The 17,491-nt window shown below is 41.4% G+C and overlaps 1 protein-coding gene across 1 annotated transcript; it reads left to right on the forward strand.

The window, feature by feature from the left end:
• Positions 1–769: 769 nt before the first annotated feature.
• On the forward strand, positions 770–12,783 carry LOC117267790 (jupiter microtubule associated homolog 1-like). The gene is made up of 5 exons (XM_033643804.2): positions 770–1,074; positions 3,546–3,685; positions 8,295–8,443; positions 9,477–9,507; positions 12,224–12,783. The coding sequence occupies exons 1-5, from the start codon at positions 785–787 to the stop codon at positions 12,373–12,375; spliced, it is 762 nt and encodes a 253-aa protein (XP_033499695.2). The 5' UTR covers positions 770–784; the 3' UTR covers positions 12,376–12,783.
• The last annotated feature ends 4,708 nt before the right edge of the window (positions 12,784–17,491 follow it).

Below are 17,491 nucleotides of genomic sequence, written 5' to 3' on the forward strand. Positions count from 1 at the left end.
AGGTTGCATGACGTAATGTTGCCAACCTGAAAAAGGCCGTGTTTGGCGTGGTCTCATTTAGACACCTGTCAGCTGTTGTTTTCAAGAAAAGCTTCAAAATTTACAAGTGGGGTACATATTTTATGTCGTAGTCCCTTCACCACTGTGTTAACCACAGACCTTCGGGCATCTAGCCAAAAATTTATTAAGAAAACCCAAGACGAGGGAACTGGGAGTGGAAAAATGCTAATTTTAACTAATTTGGTTTTAGGACTCTTTCTTGGGGTGCTCTGTTTGGTTTATGTTATCTTCAGGGAAAATGGACTTTATGCATTTTTATATGGTAGTGAGAAATGTTTGATTATTTCTTTGACTTGGCCAGGCTTCAAATTTTGGGAAGCCTGAGGAGATGTCTGAATTAAATAAACATCTGTATTATGTATAAGATGCCTGTTGTCTTTTTCCAGACTTCCGCTTATTTTGTGTTGCTTTCCAGTGAGAATGTTTGACCCTGTTTTGGGCAGAAATGCAGCCATATAAAATACATTTGCAGAACTGTGACAGTAATTTTGTGGCCTACTTTTTAAGATTGGAAGGTTAGACTCAAGATCTTCACCAGCTTGAGGTCAAATTCACCCTCGTTTATCTTAACCCCTTACACTGCAGTTTAAAACCCTGTCATGATCAATGCTCATAGATTAGACAGCAGGAATAAAGTCCTCAGGGATGTGGACTGTCGTCTGCTCACTGACATGAAGCCCAGACCTGCCACCAACAAGAGAGGCGATCATTGAGGTTCTGTCCAATGGGAGAGGAGTTCTGTGGTGTTGTGTCCAATCAGAGCGGGCCGAACGCTGGTGGGATGGGTCTCGTGGGCTGGCACCGCAGAACTAGCGGATCTGGTCTTCGTTATGTTTTTCAGTGTCGGGTGGAGTCTACATCCCGTCGCAGCTCTGCGGGGAAGGAGGAGGACTTTTTTTTCCTATTAGTTTCTCATAGACTATTTGTTCCCGTCAAGGCGTCGAAATACCCCATAAAGATGACGACGACAACCACCTATAAAGGAATGGAGCCTGGTACTAAAAACAGTTCCAGGTAAAAAGACATGAAAACCTTTCTCGGAGGAACAAAAGAGTGTGATGCGGGCGAGCCTCTCGGCTAGCAAACGCCTCCTTTTTTTCCTGCGTTTGCTTGAAGGCAGCCTTGCTACCTAACGTTAGCCCCGCTGATGGCTGGCGAGGGATTTTTCTGGATTTAGCTAAACTGTCAGATAGTCTTGCTAATTAAGTTAATCTTATTGGATGACTGATGCAGCGTATAGCCGTTAGCTACAGTTAAGTTAGTTGGGTTAGCTTGTCTGGGCTGTGAGGCATAACGTTAATTAGGCAGGCGAGTTTGAGAAAGAAAAGAGAGCAATCAGAAGTAGACGAAGGAGGGTTTTCCATCTTTTTTGGGGGGGAAGAAATGGCCAAAGCTATCTAACGTTAGCCTGCCAGCTTTAACTGTGATTGATATAAAAAATAACTTTTTTGTTGTTCAAGTCGCAGCTCTTTCCATGCAGTGACTTTAAAACGTGCTCTTCTTTGGAGCTGCTAGCTTATGACCTTATACTGGATGTGTAGCATTTTTATCAGATGGAGAAAGGTACAGCTCAGGAGCCAAATATGTGATTGATTGCAGGAAGAATCCCAGACTAGACTTGGGTCTGCATATGTCGTTATCACCAATATAGCTCATTGTTGGTTGGGCCAATGGAAGTTTAGAGCAACTCAGATTATGTCCATGTGTAGCTGCAATAGACATGTCCATCCTGTTGTCTTCGTCTGACTAGCTGTATTTGTTATATCTTTATATATTGTGGAAAACACCTCAAGAGGGCCACTCATCCTCCAAGCATGCAGTCATAGCTTTCCTGTAAGTGATGCGTCTCGTCTGGATGCTTTCCTGCCCCTTTGCAGTGAAAACAATCCAGAGAAAATGTCTTTAATTTACAGCCGCCAATATAATGGGTCGTGATTTTGTGCCATTTAAGTCAGATTTTGAGGAAAACTGGTACTATTAGCCTTTTGCTTAGTGAGCATGTCAAATCTCGGTCAGTCATTAAGCGTTTTGAAGTCGCATGCTGTTTTCGGATGATGCGGGGACTTGGGTGGGGGCTTTGAGCTGGCTAAGCCTGTAAATCTTTTCTTAGCTCTTTTGCTTTTGCTCCTTAAAGCCCCTTTTACGAGCTGCTGGTCATTCCTGATGCTGGCCAACCAAAAGGATCCGTATGGCAGCAACTTGAGCAGAATTAGGCTAAAATCTTTGTAGGCCATCAAAAGCCTCCCACCCTGCCTTATCACACATGCCATCTTTGGCTTTGGGGCTCAGCTATATCAGGCATAGCTCCACCGGGTTGAAGCTGCCCTCCAGCGCCTAAACATTAATGCCATTTCATTGATATTATTTGCAGTTTCATTCTAGGGTGGGGTCTGCTGCCAGGCAGCTAAAAGCTTTTCCCCCCATCGCAATCCGTGTGGAAAGCATGAGCTCATCCTCTCTGGCCGGGAGGTGAAGTCTGGTTTAGGCATTACTGTCACAGCCAAGTGTGACGAGCACTAGTGTGTATACAAGAATTGATTGAGAAAATTCACGCCAATGCAGTCCACGCCGTCTGGTTTTTCCTGCTGTATTTGCTTTCTTTGTAGTTTTTTTTTTGTGCTTCTAGAGCTCAGTTGTTTTTTGGACTCCCATCTGCCTGCCTGGCCCTTGGACAGCTGCTCGGTGTGTCAGCTGGTGGCTTCAGGGACTCTGCAGAGAGAAGAGTTTGCTGGAAAAAAGAGGGAGGGGTCCAGCCGGGGCACTGCAAACACACCAGTTTTTGTCGTCCACCCTGACTGTCCTTCAGCAGAGCAAGGAAAAAGGGTTTCCCTGCTCATTATCGTGTTCCTTTTGTTTGGCTTGTGGTGGAAGGAATGTTGGTGGAAAGTGCGCTTTGTTTACCATGCGCTGGTCTGCATGCAGGCTTTCTATAGTCTTCTAGAACAATCTATTTATTAGGTGACCTATATTAGCTGTGGACATCCGACTTTTCACCTCCATTGTGTAGTATTGACCCAAAGGGGCATCAGATTTGATTTACTCATCTAATCACAATGCAACCAGGAACTGACACCAGCCCCTTGTGTGTCACTGCAAAAGAATCTGTGCTGAGAAGAGGCAGCAGCTAGCCAGCTAACTCTTTGATTATATGCGACTGGAGTCAGCTGCAGGGCAGAGATTGTGACTGTCTGTCTGACAGGCTGACAGCCGGAGCTTAGAGAGCAGAGACCTTGCTGGTAGCCTGTGTGTTTCTGTGTGTGCGGTATGTGTATGAAAGGGTTTGGGTGGAGAAGGCTGTAGTAGCTTGAGGCACCCTCATGTTATATTTCACTATTGATTTTTTTTTTTTCCTTTTGCACTGTGCAGCTGATCAGACGCATGTGAGACGAGGCCTTGTGTTTTAGTTTGGCCTTAAGAGTGGGGGATGGAAGGATGGTAGCAGAATGTCAATCAGATGACATTATTCATCATTTATTGCTCCTCAGGGTACTACGACCGCCTGGCGGGGACTCGAGCATCACCTTCGGCACAGACGACAACTCGACCCCTCGCAAGAACAAGATGGCCTCCAGCATCTTTGCAGAACCTGATGACCCCCATGCTCATCGGAGGAACAATCCACCCAGTAATTCAATCTAATATCTCTTGAACCTGTCTTAGTTAATTTCATAAAGGAATGAAAACAACAGGGTTTTGTTTTGAGTTTTGCACCAGGGAGGGCGCACGGGCAAGTTCAGTCTTGCAAAAGCAGACAGAACTACAGATGCCTTAAGTAAGCAAAAAACACCACAGACTTAATTCTTCTAACTTGAGCGAAGCAAAGATACAAACTGGAGTGTTATTAAGTATTTTTCCATTTAGGTAGTCAGAAAGAACATCCCACAAGTATAATAGCCAAAAAGCCCTGGAGTGCTGGGATAAGGGTAATTTGAAGCTAGGCTTTGTTAGATGGGGATGAGGATCAGCCCTCAGCGGAAAGAAATAGGTCAGTTAAAAAATGTGTCAATTGGTGAAACGTGTGGCCTTGTATAGACACGAGGGAAGTTTTATTTTGAGTACATGAGGAGAGGCAGGCAAATGCAGCAGAGGGGGAGACCTGTGAACGGCTTTCGAGTGGTCAAGGTCACTGCAAACATACAGCCACAGCAGCTTGCATGAAAAATTAATGTAGTCTGACATGATTGTGCCAGGTAGTCAGTGTTTGGTTAAGGCTTTAAGATTTGATAATGCATAAGAGGAAGATTCAAGCACTGCAGCACTGGAATTCAATTCCAGCTCAGGGCAGTGAAGTTGCTCACAAGCCATGGATCACATGTTTTCACGCTGGCCACTTGTGGAAAACGGTTTACATGGTGTATCAAGTTTTCTGAATGTGTGGACAATGAAGAATTTACCCTAAAATTATGACTCCAGCCTCTGACCTTTATGGACAGCAGCTGCTGACAGTTAAAGCCTTTTCCTGTTTGCATTGTTTCACTTGGGTCTAGGTCAAGTTAATGGGAGCCCACTCATAGTTTTCCCACTTTAACGGATACAACTGGACGAGGATATTTGTTTCTGCTTGAATGAGGAATATTTATTACTTTTAACAGGTTTTGTTAGCATTGTGCAAACTGTCTGACCTGTGTATGAACTCCTAGTATAGATGAGCAGGTGTGTTTGCTTTGGCATGCTGTCCTGAGTCTATCCTTTTGAAAATATGCTTTTGTTGTGAATATTGTCCTGGCCTAGCCTTGTTATAATAAGAACTTCTCTTGCAAGAAAAGTTGGAAGATAGTTATTTGAATTTTACTTTCTGAAATTAGAGTTGCAGGAGCACATTTAAAAAAACAACAAATGTTGACCAAAGTGCTTTGCAGAGAGATTAAATAAACCTGAGGAATGATCAAATAAAAACACAGGAATGATTCAATGAAAAGGGTTATTGGAGGTTATAGAATATCTTGATAAAATCATAATACAAGACAGCATTGCACAAACAACAAAAGAAAATACAAACCAATGAAGACCAGAGTGTGGTCAGACATGTATTCATGATGGCAGCGAAAAGGCTAAAGAAGAGAGACAGAGGCGGGTCTTAAGACAGATTTGTGGCTGATTTTCATGATCATGTAATGCCTCTGTAGACTGTAAGCAGAGCTTATTTTCTACTTTGTGGTCATTCAGAATCAAAATATCTAATTCCTGACTCAGACAATGTCAAGATTTGTCCTGCATTATCTGTAGACCTCGCTGTGCACAGTTTCTAGAGGGTTAATTTCTATTGCAGAAGTGTTTCCAGTGAAAACTATTTACAGCAACATCTGTTGATGTTAGTTCTGGAAAGACATGCCAAGGTTTTCAAGTGCCGTCTGTAATGCTTTAATCAATGAAATTTCATTCACTTTAATAGTATTGGATAGATGGCAGAGCCTTAGAAACTAATATCTCAAAGTCTGAATAAATAAACCTTGAAATATCCTCATGGCTATTATAGGGGCAGGGGAGAAAATCGCTTTTTTTAATAGTTTTTTTTTTATTGCTATAATTCAAATGTCAAGGTTGAAAGAAGTTGCCGCTTTTATTGTGGTAATCTATTGTACCGTGAGGTCATATTCTTTTCAAGAAAAACAAAACAAAACAATGACAGAGCTTCTGCCCAGTCTCCTCCCTGCAAAGAGCAAAGAGGTGCACTCACTCACTAATACTTACCTCATTTATGGTCTGATAAAGAGAGAGAGAGCAGGGCAAGGAGGGGCTAGGTGAATCAATGTGCCGCCCACAGCTTTACGATGAAATAAAATTTCCTCAGAATTTTTGAATAGAAAAAAAAGTTAAATCATCATGTGGTGGTCAATGTTGATATTGTGCTGGCCACAACAAACAAACCAGTGTATAGGAAACACAAGCAGGTCAGCAAATTGTAGCAGTTTGAATTCACTTTGCAGATGTACATTTTGGTAAGCAAGTAAAGTTTATCTCGTATAGAACCTGGACACAGAGCAAGAACACAAAGTGCTTCACTGGCATACAGTTGTTAAAAACAGGACCATAAAACAGTTAATAGTTCATTTACCAATTCTATATGCAATAAATGATGCTGCTGAAATAAAAGTCAAGGACTGACTGACATGTGATATGCATTGTTTGTGGAAAAAGGCCTCATGATATACAGACTGTAGAAGTGTATGATGGAACTTTTTCTCATGGTCTAGTACAAATGGTAAAGGCTGTACCCACCTTCAGAAGTGTGCCAGTCGAATCAGATTTGGTTGTTTAATATGATTATTCAACTATTCATTCCTTGTTTTCCATAAACAGTTTGAGAGTTTGAACATTCAGTGTGACAGTGACGTTCACGTAATATAGTAAACAAGCTAAGTGTGCTAACGACGGGTCAGAAATGTGCAGAAACATTATTTGATGACACTAGATATCAAACATAAGCCAGAGATTGTATCGTATGAAGTTTCTGTGAATTCACTAATATGCAGAAGGCAAAAAATAATGTGACTTCATAGCTTTACAAGGCAGAACCTCTCCTCCTCCAGGCAGCTTTCTCTGTGTATGCAGCAGTGTGAAAGTAAAGAGCACTCACTCTGCAGCAAAATCAGGAGACCGAAACATCCCCAGAAGTACACTACCTGCTGACGGTCATAAGAAAAAAGACAAATGCTCGACTTGAAGCAATTTCAGTTGACTGAGGGGTCTCCAATCAATGATAAGAATCGCCTACTGTTAGGGGGCAGCCCTGCAAATGGTGAAGTGCTTTTAAAAGTCAGCAAATCACAATAAATCATAATATCAAATTGCAGTATTTGTAAAATAGCAATACATATGCAGTTGGCATCCAATAGCACCTCATTCCAGCCGTAATTGGTACCACTAGGAGTGAGGGAGAAAATGTTGTTGTGATTTGGATGAACTGAAAAACTAGCTAAATTTAAAAAAAAGCCCATTATTAGGGTTTTGAAAAATCTTCTAATGAGTCACAGTATGACTGTGTTGTGTCATTTAGCTGTAGAGCTGTGCTGATGTTATGTTTATGCTGACACACAAGCATACTGTTATGCAGCCAGAGTCTCTGGCAGGTTGTTTGTCAGGATTTTAGGGTTTTCAGATACCAGAGTTGTTGGTTTGTTCAAGTGCCCTCAGCTTCTGGCCACATGAGGAGCACTCTGTAATCAGAGAGGAAAACAAGATGACCAGCAGCAGCAGCAGCAGCAGCAGCATGGTTGCTGTTCCTGTCTTCAAGCTCGTTGACCAATGAGGTCAGTGTGATCATACATTTATATCATGAACCCAGGAGGTCTATAAGGTTAAGTAGACTGCTATGTGTTGTGAGTGATGATAACATAATGCATCATTGTACAGCCGATGAATCTGGTTTAATCCTCTTCCATTTACTGTCCAGAGAATTGATCAGACTCAGAAATGTGGAGCCAGTAATGAAGGAGCTCTTGTTGCGTGATAGAGCCTCTCAACAGTGCTGATTCACTTCACTCTATTAACAACAATGGCCACTCCTCTGCTTCTTCAGCTGCCGTTGTTCTCCCCATGACAAAGACAGTCTGTCCCCTCCCTGGCCCTCTGGGCTAGAGCTGGGCTGTTACCTTATGTGGCTTTAGTTCCCCACAGCGGGCCAAACACTGGGTTTTAATGCTCTTTCTGCTAAAGGAGAATGCAGGCGCTACAGGGTTATGTGAGTTTTGGCATTCATGTTGTCTGCCTGGAAGTGTTCCACTGTGTTTTTGGGTCTGTTGCAGACGCCCAAGCGGATTTGGTGATGTTTCCTGTTGGTTCTCAGTGATTTTGTCTCATGTTATTTCGGTCAAATTCCCTCATAAAGCTGGGGTGTTTTGTCAAATCTGAGGAGATGAATCTTGTAGTAAGCATGGTTGCCTCATACATTAGAAATGTTAGGGTCTGGGGTGGCTTTGTGGCTGATTGAGTTAGTGTTTGTGTGGTATGACTCAGCTGCTTTGAAGCCTGAGTCATGTTTTGTCATTTGCCTCGTGTTTCCTCTCTTGCTTCAGTATAATCTATTGGCCAAAAAGGAAAAAAAAAATCAATAAAATAGGCACTACAGCTAGAGTATGGAGTGTTTTCCCTTCTTCTAAGGATAGACTGTGTCGTACACCAAGGCAAATTTGTGATCAGTGATATTTGGCTGTATAAATAAGATCTGGTTGGACTATTACACTCTGCTCAGTCTTAATTAAGTCTGTTGCTCTGTCTGTCTGTTACCTTCCCAGCTGGGGAAGCTGCAGGAACCCTGTGCGGGGAGCCCTCAGCCCCACTTAGGCGATGCCAGCAGCCTCTTCTCTTCCCCAAGAACCCTGAGCCGGAACTGACCACCATCCACAACTCTGGAGCAGCCTTGGTGTGGAACCAGAGACGAGAGGTAACCTCTCACTTTGTCTGACAGCCGCTGTTTCCAAAACAGAGTCGCAGCCTAGTTTGGGGCTGAAAAGCACCCTGTCATAGATTAAGTATAATTCTAAAACAGTTCAGTGGAAAAATTCGTTGGGGGATGGATGGCTTAATCCATCAGTTTGAAACTGACCCAGGATGTTGTTTGATAGATATTCTCCACTGACATTTTTAATCTCTGTGGAGGTTTAATTTTTTCTGATATGGTTAGATTTTTTTTTTTTTCTAATTAAGCAATTTAATTTAAGCATAAAGGAACATTGAAACAAAACTGTAACCATTAGTCTGTTAATCAATTAGTCAATCAACAGAAACTTAATAGGAAAATATTGTGATCATACAGTAATCATTTAAGTCATTTTTCTAAGAAAAAAAGCTAAACTTTTTTCTTGTTTCATGCTTGTTAAATGGGAGAATTGAATGTTATTCTCTGTCATACATAATAAAATAAATAGCTTTGTATTTTTTGGACTGTTGGTCAGATTAAACAAACCATTGAAGACATTGACGAGACAATCTCGAGAAAATATCGGGCCAGTCAGACAACTGAGTAAATGGAGTAAACATCTTGGCTTTTATTTTCTGGAGAGAAGCAAAATTAACCTGTAGACAAACAGGTGTAACCAGTTTAAAATATGCTCAGTGGTTTACAGATTAACAGTTACTGTTGACATCCCTACTAAAATATCTCAAGGGTCAGAAAGCTGAGTCTCAGTGTTATAAATTGTTAATGATAAGCTGCAGGTGGCACAAAAGTTTCTTCTGGCGTTGTGACACAAACAATAACACCTCCTCTCACACCAAAAAAAAATGAGCAGAGGATCTGGGATATCCACCAGCAGTGACAGTGACTAGTCTCTGTCTGCCTGCTTGGGGAACTGTGTTGTCACAGAGTAGAATAGGATTCTGATACAGGGGTACAGGAACACATTTTTATATGCAGAAAAAAATTACTTGGATTTGGTGAGGATGACTAATACTTGTGTCTTATGTTTTTATTGTAGATTGAAAATGGCCAAGAACAAGCAAATGATGGTAAGTACCCTGAACTCTTAAACAGTTTATAATGCTCCTTTTAAGTTTCTGTCTCACTCCCACTATATCTAAACAGCAGTGCATGACTTACATTACCCTGTGAATAGCTCCATGGTACAGTATAACAGATCAGGTAATTCCACTCTCGCTGGCTCTTTAAACAATTCTGCTGGTATGCCATGGCTTTTTTTTTTTCTCTCTAAGACACAGTACACATGTTGTCCCTGTGTAAGTCAACATCACATGATCTGTTTGATGTGGTTTTCCCCTGTCATGATGGCGTGATGGTCTGTAGTCAAGCAGCTGTTGTTTGATGGCAGGCTTCACTTAGTATGAAAAGCTTTTTATTAACCTCCAGGTGCACGTTTGTAACAGAGTGGCTGGCTCCTCAGATAATGGAGGGTTTGACCATACGTCACTATGAGCATTCATTTATTTGCCCGGCTTTGAAATGTGATAGGAATGTGTGTGCACTTTGAAGTGTGTTATAAATATGTATATTAACGTTTATATGCCTAGTAGAAAATATTGAGCACCTAAGTGAGTTTGTTTACACACTACTGTATTTCTTTACATATTTCTTTAAAGCAAGCAGAGAGAAGGGCAGTTGGGAGTGGGCCAGGTACAGAGGGGCAGATTTACCAAGAAAATAGAGTTGAGCAAATGTGCACTGCAGTATTCATTGTGTTTGGGCCGCACTCTGTGTGTATTCTGTGTCTGATTTGCTGAGACATCAGCTCATTACACAGTCACTGTGCCAGCGAAGGCGAGCTCAGAGATGCAGGTCAGAGGTGGGATTCCTATAAGATCACTAAGCTCAGAAAAGAAATGACTACATAGTGATCTTGATCACCAAATATTAACTTTGGTGGTGAGAAAAAACTGTAACCTAAAATGCTACTCATATAATTATAAAAGCAGAACCTTTAGTATATCAAATTAGTAACATATTATAAGACAAGCACATTCAAGTTTAGTTGCAGTCTGTAGTGATTAAAACAAACCACAGCTTCCTGTCCACTGTTCCTTCGACTTACAATAATCAGATACTGTGTTTAATTAAAAATGGCCTAATTTTTGTTTCACATCTGCACCTGAAAAATGGGTGAGCAGTGAATATTTGAGTGTCCATTTGCCTAAAAAAATATTTTAAAATCACTGCTGTCCATACTTGTGATGTTTAAGTGGAAAAGTCCCCTTGAATTTGCACATTCTCCAGTAATTCAGGCACTAATGGACAAAGAGAGCCCAGTGCTTCAGCACTGTGATTTTATTACAGGACTGGCTAACCTCAAGAAAATATTCTAGACTTTAAAAGAAAAAGCAATGACTACATATGAAGTCAAAGTTTAGTTGTGACCAGTGTGACTCGTAAGCATTTGTGCTAACATATCAAAATTGTAGTTTTCTTTGAAATGCATAATTTCAAAAAATGCATGGTAAATTTGCAGATGCTACAAAACATCGCCAAAATCAAAAGCAAGCAGACAAAGCAGGGCTGCTAAATCCAGTTAAAGCTAGCTGGTGAGATAGCAAAAGCTAGCCTTTAATGAAGCTAAATTTAGTTTGGGCATTTTAAGGAATTTCTATATTTTAGTACTGGCATTAAATTGTTATATAGTACTCGAGTTATCACAAAACAAAAAAAATCTAAGGTAAGATTAGGAATGTAATATGGCCAGCAACAGAAAACAAGTGCAATTTGACTTTCATTTATTAAACAACCAGTTTTTAATTAGCAGATTAAACAATAAATTAAAAGTTAACATAAGAAAAATCAGACTGTGACATTGAATCCATTATTATCGAGGTAACCATGTGATGCTAACAGCGCTGTCACTCTGTGTGTTTGTGTGTTTGTGTGTGCGGGCGGACCCTGTCTAACCATTACCTAGTGCGGCGCTCACACTCCCACATTAGTCTCATGCCACAAAGAGAGAGCGACAGCAGGATGAGGAGGCGCTGAGCGAAGTAATACACTGTGTGCAGCTCTGCAATTGAATAAGATTTTACATATTTTTAACAGTAAAAAGAAATATAAATGTCATGTTCACATGTGGGAAGTTGGACGGTTATCACTGGCGTCCAAATCGACTACTTGAGAATTCTTGCCAACCCCTACTTTTGACCTATAGGTGTTTGCTGTAATTGAAATTCTGTCACTTTTCATGAACTAATGTCAAAGTAATTAAGTTTGTTTAGGTAGCAACTAAAGCCATTCATGAAGAAGCTAACTAGCCTAGCTTAGCAACGTAGCACTAACTGCCATCTCAGATTTTGTCTGTAGTTAAATGGTTAAGCAAATTTTAAATGACATGTTTAGATGTATTAAATACCAGATGAATGTATTATATTGATTTCAAGGTTTAAAAAATTAAAATGAAGGCATATATCCTATCCATCTGTAACCACTTCACCAGTATTTACCCTGAAAGCTTTTAGCGCTTCTGTCCTTAGCTTTTCTGTCATTAATGCACCTGTTCTGCAGACGACATAATACACCGTCATCTACTATCATTAGCTCCCAGGCACAGTTTGTTTGACCAGATAAACACTGTGTTTTACTGTGAAATGGTTAAACTGTACTCAGCATATTGTAAGCTGTTTGGTGCTAATAACATATACTGTCATCCAGAAACAGTCTGTGAAGGCATTCCTTACATGTCAGCCATTGTTTCATGCTTCAGATTAATGTGTTGTGTTGTTGCATCTGTAGAGTGTCCTGACAACGCAGAGGGCGAGCAGGAGGAGCAAGAGCAGCAGCAGAAGGAGACAACAGAGCCCTCTGCCCCGTCGGGAGGTGCCAACGCTGCCACAGGCGGCCGAAGAAACCCACCGGGTGGCAAGTCCAGCCTCATCCTGGGTTGAGACCACTTTTTTTTTCTTTTTTTTTTTTCATTCGAACGCTTTTTTTATTTTTTAAAGATAAATACCCCCCCACCACTCTCTTCCTCCTCATCGACTTGTCACCTTCTTCCCTACTTCACCTGCACTCACGCTGTCACGTCCACGGACCCCTGTGTCCTCTCCCTCCACCCTCAAACCTTTTGTTTTATCCTTTTTTCTATTAAAAGAAGAAAACTGTTGACAAAAGCACTTTATGTATCTCTCTCTCCCCCTCCTCCATTTCAGCCCATCCTGTAGTGCATCGCGCCTGCTGGGAAAGGCATGACGTTTAGCTTGTCCCTCATTCTTCCCTGTTGTAAATGGTAAAGGAAAAAATAATAAAAAAGATTTGATGCGTGGATTTCTAAATACAATAAAGATTGATATGAATTTGCTGTGGCTGACTTTTTATGCACTAACAGTGATGGAAATTTGATCATGCTCAGTTACAGGTCAGAAGGCACGTAAATAAAGAACAAAAATATAGACATAAACTCAGCTGTACTGTTGAATCTCCTTTCCAGTTTTCATGTGCATAAATGGCCCAACAAATGGAGCCGAATATTATTTATGTACTGAGAGATGGAGCCTGAAGACTGCGGCCGTTGAGAGCAGAGACAGGCTCTGTGGCTGGAAATCTGCCCAGCCAAAGTAATCACGAAAGCTGCCTACAGTTCTGCCAAAAGAGAAACTGCATGTCTTTTCATGACATCATACGCCGGATATTTGGCGCTCCTAACAGTGTTTCTGATTTGAGAGAGGCCTAGCATTTTGTGAAGAATTGTAGGATTTTTAAAACAAAAGTCAGATTTAAAAGGTGAAGTGATTCGTGCAAATAGTTACTTGTGAAACTGGGCCTCACACAGCACTCCTCAAATATGGCTTTATTTGGAAATGCTTGTCTCGGAGCTTATTTGCCTTCTTGAGCACCATTAAGAGCACACAAAGGGGATACAGTGCACCAGTCATTCTTTACCAGCACTTGTATTTCTTTGACATGAGTACGGTTTGCTTCAGAGGGGTCTGAGTTCTCTTAGAGTGCTCACATATGCACAAAAAATGCTGAGTCACAGCTCTGAGTCCATTTAGAGGGCTGAAAAGGACCAAATGTGAAACACCCTTAGTCTCAAACTTGTATTAAGTCTGGAGCTGCTCCGTAGACAATGAATGGGAGCCTGATTTTGTGGACACACAAAATATTTGTTTTCTTTTAAAACCCAAATAAGCTTTATTCTATTGTAGTGTTCCCACTTCTGAAACAGAAAATGTACCCATGTACTCTTAACATTCCCCCTGGGTGCTCTGTGTCATCTGTAACATCTTCCCTAATTCATTGTCTATGGAGCAGCTCCAGTCTTTATACTTGATGACATCACAAGTTTGAGATTTAACACTGGGATTTGGGAGAGAGTCGGTCATGTTTACCAAAGTTATTGGGCTTTCTTATTTTGAAAATGGTTGTAGTTCCCCTTTAACATATGACTAATAACAGCATGGAAGCTACAGTTCCTAAACTGACTGAGTGGCACAGTTGAGAAAGTAAACGCTCATTCGGATGTTCCAATTATCATAGAAAGGGATACTAAAATTCAACCCTGAAAAGTAACGAAGGTTTTGAAGGTTTATGTAGCCCTAGTTCTATTAGACCAGGCAGAGCCCTCTACAGGACCCTGGGTAATATTAGCCTCTAATTACAAGCACGTATTTGCCCTCTAAAATTTGCATAAACGTAGCCAGTCAAGCCAGACGTGCAGAGCTCATGGATGCATTACTACACACCCTACATCCTATTCAGCAAGCAGCGTAGAAGCGGCATGGCCCCTATAGGTCAAGGGCTACACCTGTGCTAATTAGGGCTGCCCCCAACTAAGAAGTTTACTAGTCAACCAATAGTCGTCATTTAGGGCCATTAGTTGACTAGTCGCCCGCATGTTTCCGATATCAATTTAATTCTTAAATGATATATTTTGGGCGGGGCAACACAATGGTTTGAGTTGAAGGTGTGAGAAAGAATAGTATCAGTAACATTGTTAACACTGTGCTACATTACAGAGAAATACAAAACCGTACTAATGAACCTTCATTAATATAGGCCTATATTTTATCTACAAGTGCACGTCACACACTGAGCGAGCCGCCTGTTAATGACGCTGTCAGCAAAGCAGTAATGATTGTGCTAAGTGGCTAATGGGCATGTAGCTGCTTCCATGTTTCAGATGATACATCATGTTTGTAGTTGACCAATAAAGATGAGTTTACATATCACCTTGGGTTCGTCCTTCACCTTTTCAAAATGATCCCACACTTTGGATTTCCTGCCCGACATATTATTAACTAGCCTGTGGAATAACCATTTTTGATTTATTTTGACAAAGCATAGCTCCTAATAGAGTTTCACGTTTTTTTTTTTGTTTGTTTGTTTTTTATTTGTTTGTTTTGTTCATTTCTGTGACTAAGCGACCAATGAAATCGTGCCGACCGATGACCTTTCTGGTCGACTATTGTTTGGTCGGCTATTAGGGGCCAGCCCTAGTGCTAATAGAACTAGGGTTACAATATTGTAACCTTTGTTGATGAATGAATGCCCATGGCAATGTAACATCAAGCAAGCTGCACCGATCCTGACCAGCTAAAGGTTAGTCGCTCCGACCTGCCTACTTCTTTATAACCTAGGCCATTATAGTGGAGAAGTAGGGAGCTCCAGCCAACCCAGGAAGTATGCAACCAAACTGGGAAATGCCATGGCCTGACCTTGCATGGGTTGAAAGACAAGCAATAGACAGCGGGCAAATCGCTGTTGCTGAAGAGAAAAAGGATGTCTGATGATGTCATGATCCCTCTTTATATACTGTGGGCTCCACGTGTATTGGGTAGGCAAGTCCTGATGAACTACGAGATTTCAGTGGCCGAATGAGTGCTCATGATTGGAGGAGAGTATTATCCATAGAGTCCAGTGGAGGGCGGAGCCTTTGAGAGATAGAACAGTTGACTGTATATTTTCAAAACCTCGGTCCAGTCCTTAGTGAACTATATTCAACCAAAATGAGTCTCAGCATGAAAAGATGATCTTCAGATGTATCCCCCCTCAGTCTTTTTTGGTGTGAAAAAGATCACTCCTGATTACACACACAACACAGTCATCTTGTCTTTACTCCTTGACTTTGATTTGAACAATGTGTATTGTAGGCTCTTTGTAAGTCTCTCACTGTGAGGCTGAAGGATCTTTTAGCAGTGATAACACTCTGGAGAAATAACAGGGAATGACAGAAATGGGCAATTTGACAGGTCGTGCTGACACAGAGAATCTGAGTTTAGTATTTTTCTGAAAGTCTTCATGCTGTGTGCTCACTGTGGGCTTCAACAGACAGTGTTGCTCTACTATATATTGTGCATTGTCCATATGTCTGTACAGGGATAGTTTCAGCCTGCTAGAGAAGGTAGAAGGTAGTCTTATTCAAACTCAAGCTGAAAAGTGACAAAGAAAAGAACTTAAATAGTCAGAGTCAGTCCTGACCATGATTTGGCCCAAGCAAAATTTGTCCAATGGGCCCTTCCTACCTTGACCGTGTAAACCATTTATATTGCCACACAGTCGTACCGACACACCAGTCTGTAACTGTGTGTTTTCTCTCCACTGTCTGAGCTACAACTCAAGCTCCTTCAGAGCCAAACCCTGAGCAGCAGACGAGGAGTGCTGTGGAACAGTGGTGTGTTTAAGCCCTCATCTGCTGCGAAAGGCATGTAGAGGTCACGTAAGATCAGGAAAAGAACTTCCTGCCCTGGAGAGATGCCAGGATGTTGGAGGGCAGTCAATAAAGGCTTGTTCTCGGTAAGTGCTGTGCCCACAAGGAAAGTCCTGTGCCTTTTATTATACCTTCAGACACAGAGTCAGCCTGGCTCTCTGCTGCTTTACTCAGTCTTCTTTCTGATACACATATGACCTTTGGAAATATGCAGAAATATGAGAAAGGAGTGAATAGTGTTCCCAGCATTCATTTTGAGTTTGAAATGTTCGGTCTGCAGTTTTATTTTTGTCTCCTTTAGTCAGCCAGGTCACCAGAATAAGTGTTGGCATTGATACATTTGTTTCTTTACTTTTCACTTTTTTGTTGTGACGACGCCGTGGGTAGCGTGTGGTTGGGTTTAAGCACAAGAAACACTTGGTTATCGTTAGGAACATATCATGTTTTGACTTAAAGGGATAGTGCACCCAAAAATGAAAATTCAGCCATTATCTACTCACCCATATGCCGATGGAGGCTCAGGTGAAGTTTTAGAGTCCTCACAACACTTTTGGAGATCCAAGGGGAGAGGAGGTAGCAGCACAACTCCACCTAATGGAGGCTTATGGTGCCCCAGATTAAAACGGCCAAAAAAACACATAACTGAAACCACAAAATATCTCCATACTGCTCGTCCGTAGTGATCCAAGTGTCCTGAAGCTCCGACATAAAAAGTTGTTTGGAAAAATGTCATTTGAACTCTGTTTTTAGCCTCATTGTAGCCTGTAGCTCTAACTGCCTTTTAAAGGTCCATGTAAGATGTAACGGGATTTTGTGGCATTTACCCGTGAGGACTGCACATTGCAACCAGCTGATACTTCTCCCGGTTAGAATTCCTTCAGGGTTCATTGTTCAGGAGGTTTTTACCAGGAGGTGCATTATCTTCAGAGGTGTCTTGCTCTCCAAAACAAACAAACTGTACTGATAAAAACAGAATGCAGCAATTTCATGTTACAAATCAGTGTCCTTCTTATGTTGTTTGATTCTTCAGAGATGGATCACAGCACTTTTTTCTCTTATAACTTAAGACCCAGACATTCAGGAGGTTTTTACCAGGAGCCAAATTATCCAGAGAGGTCTCTTCGCCCCAAAAACAAACTGACCAGGGTTCTCATTTCTAAAAGTGCGTAGCATCCATGCTAGAAATGTACAAACAGACAAAAGCCAATAATGGCGCGCGCCAAAAGATATTCGACAATTTCTACAATCAGGCTTCCACCTCACCATCTGTGTTGCCAATATAACCCATCTCCAAAATTTTCGTAAGCCTTTATAGATCACAACTTTTGTATGGGAAATGACGTATGCCACTTTCA

This window comes from Epinephelus lanceolatus, chromosome 18 (assembly GCF_041903045.1).
Source record: "Epinephelus lanceolatus isolate andai-2023 chromosome 18, ASM4190304v1, whole genome shotgun sequence".
Taxonomy (NCBI): Eukaryota; Metazoa; Chordata; class Actinopteri; order Perciformes; family Serranidae; genus Epinephelus; species Epinephelus lanceolatus.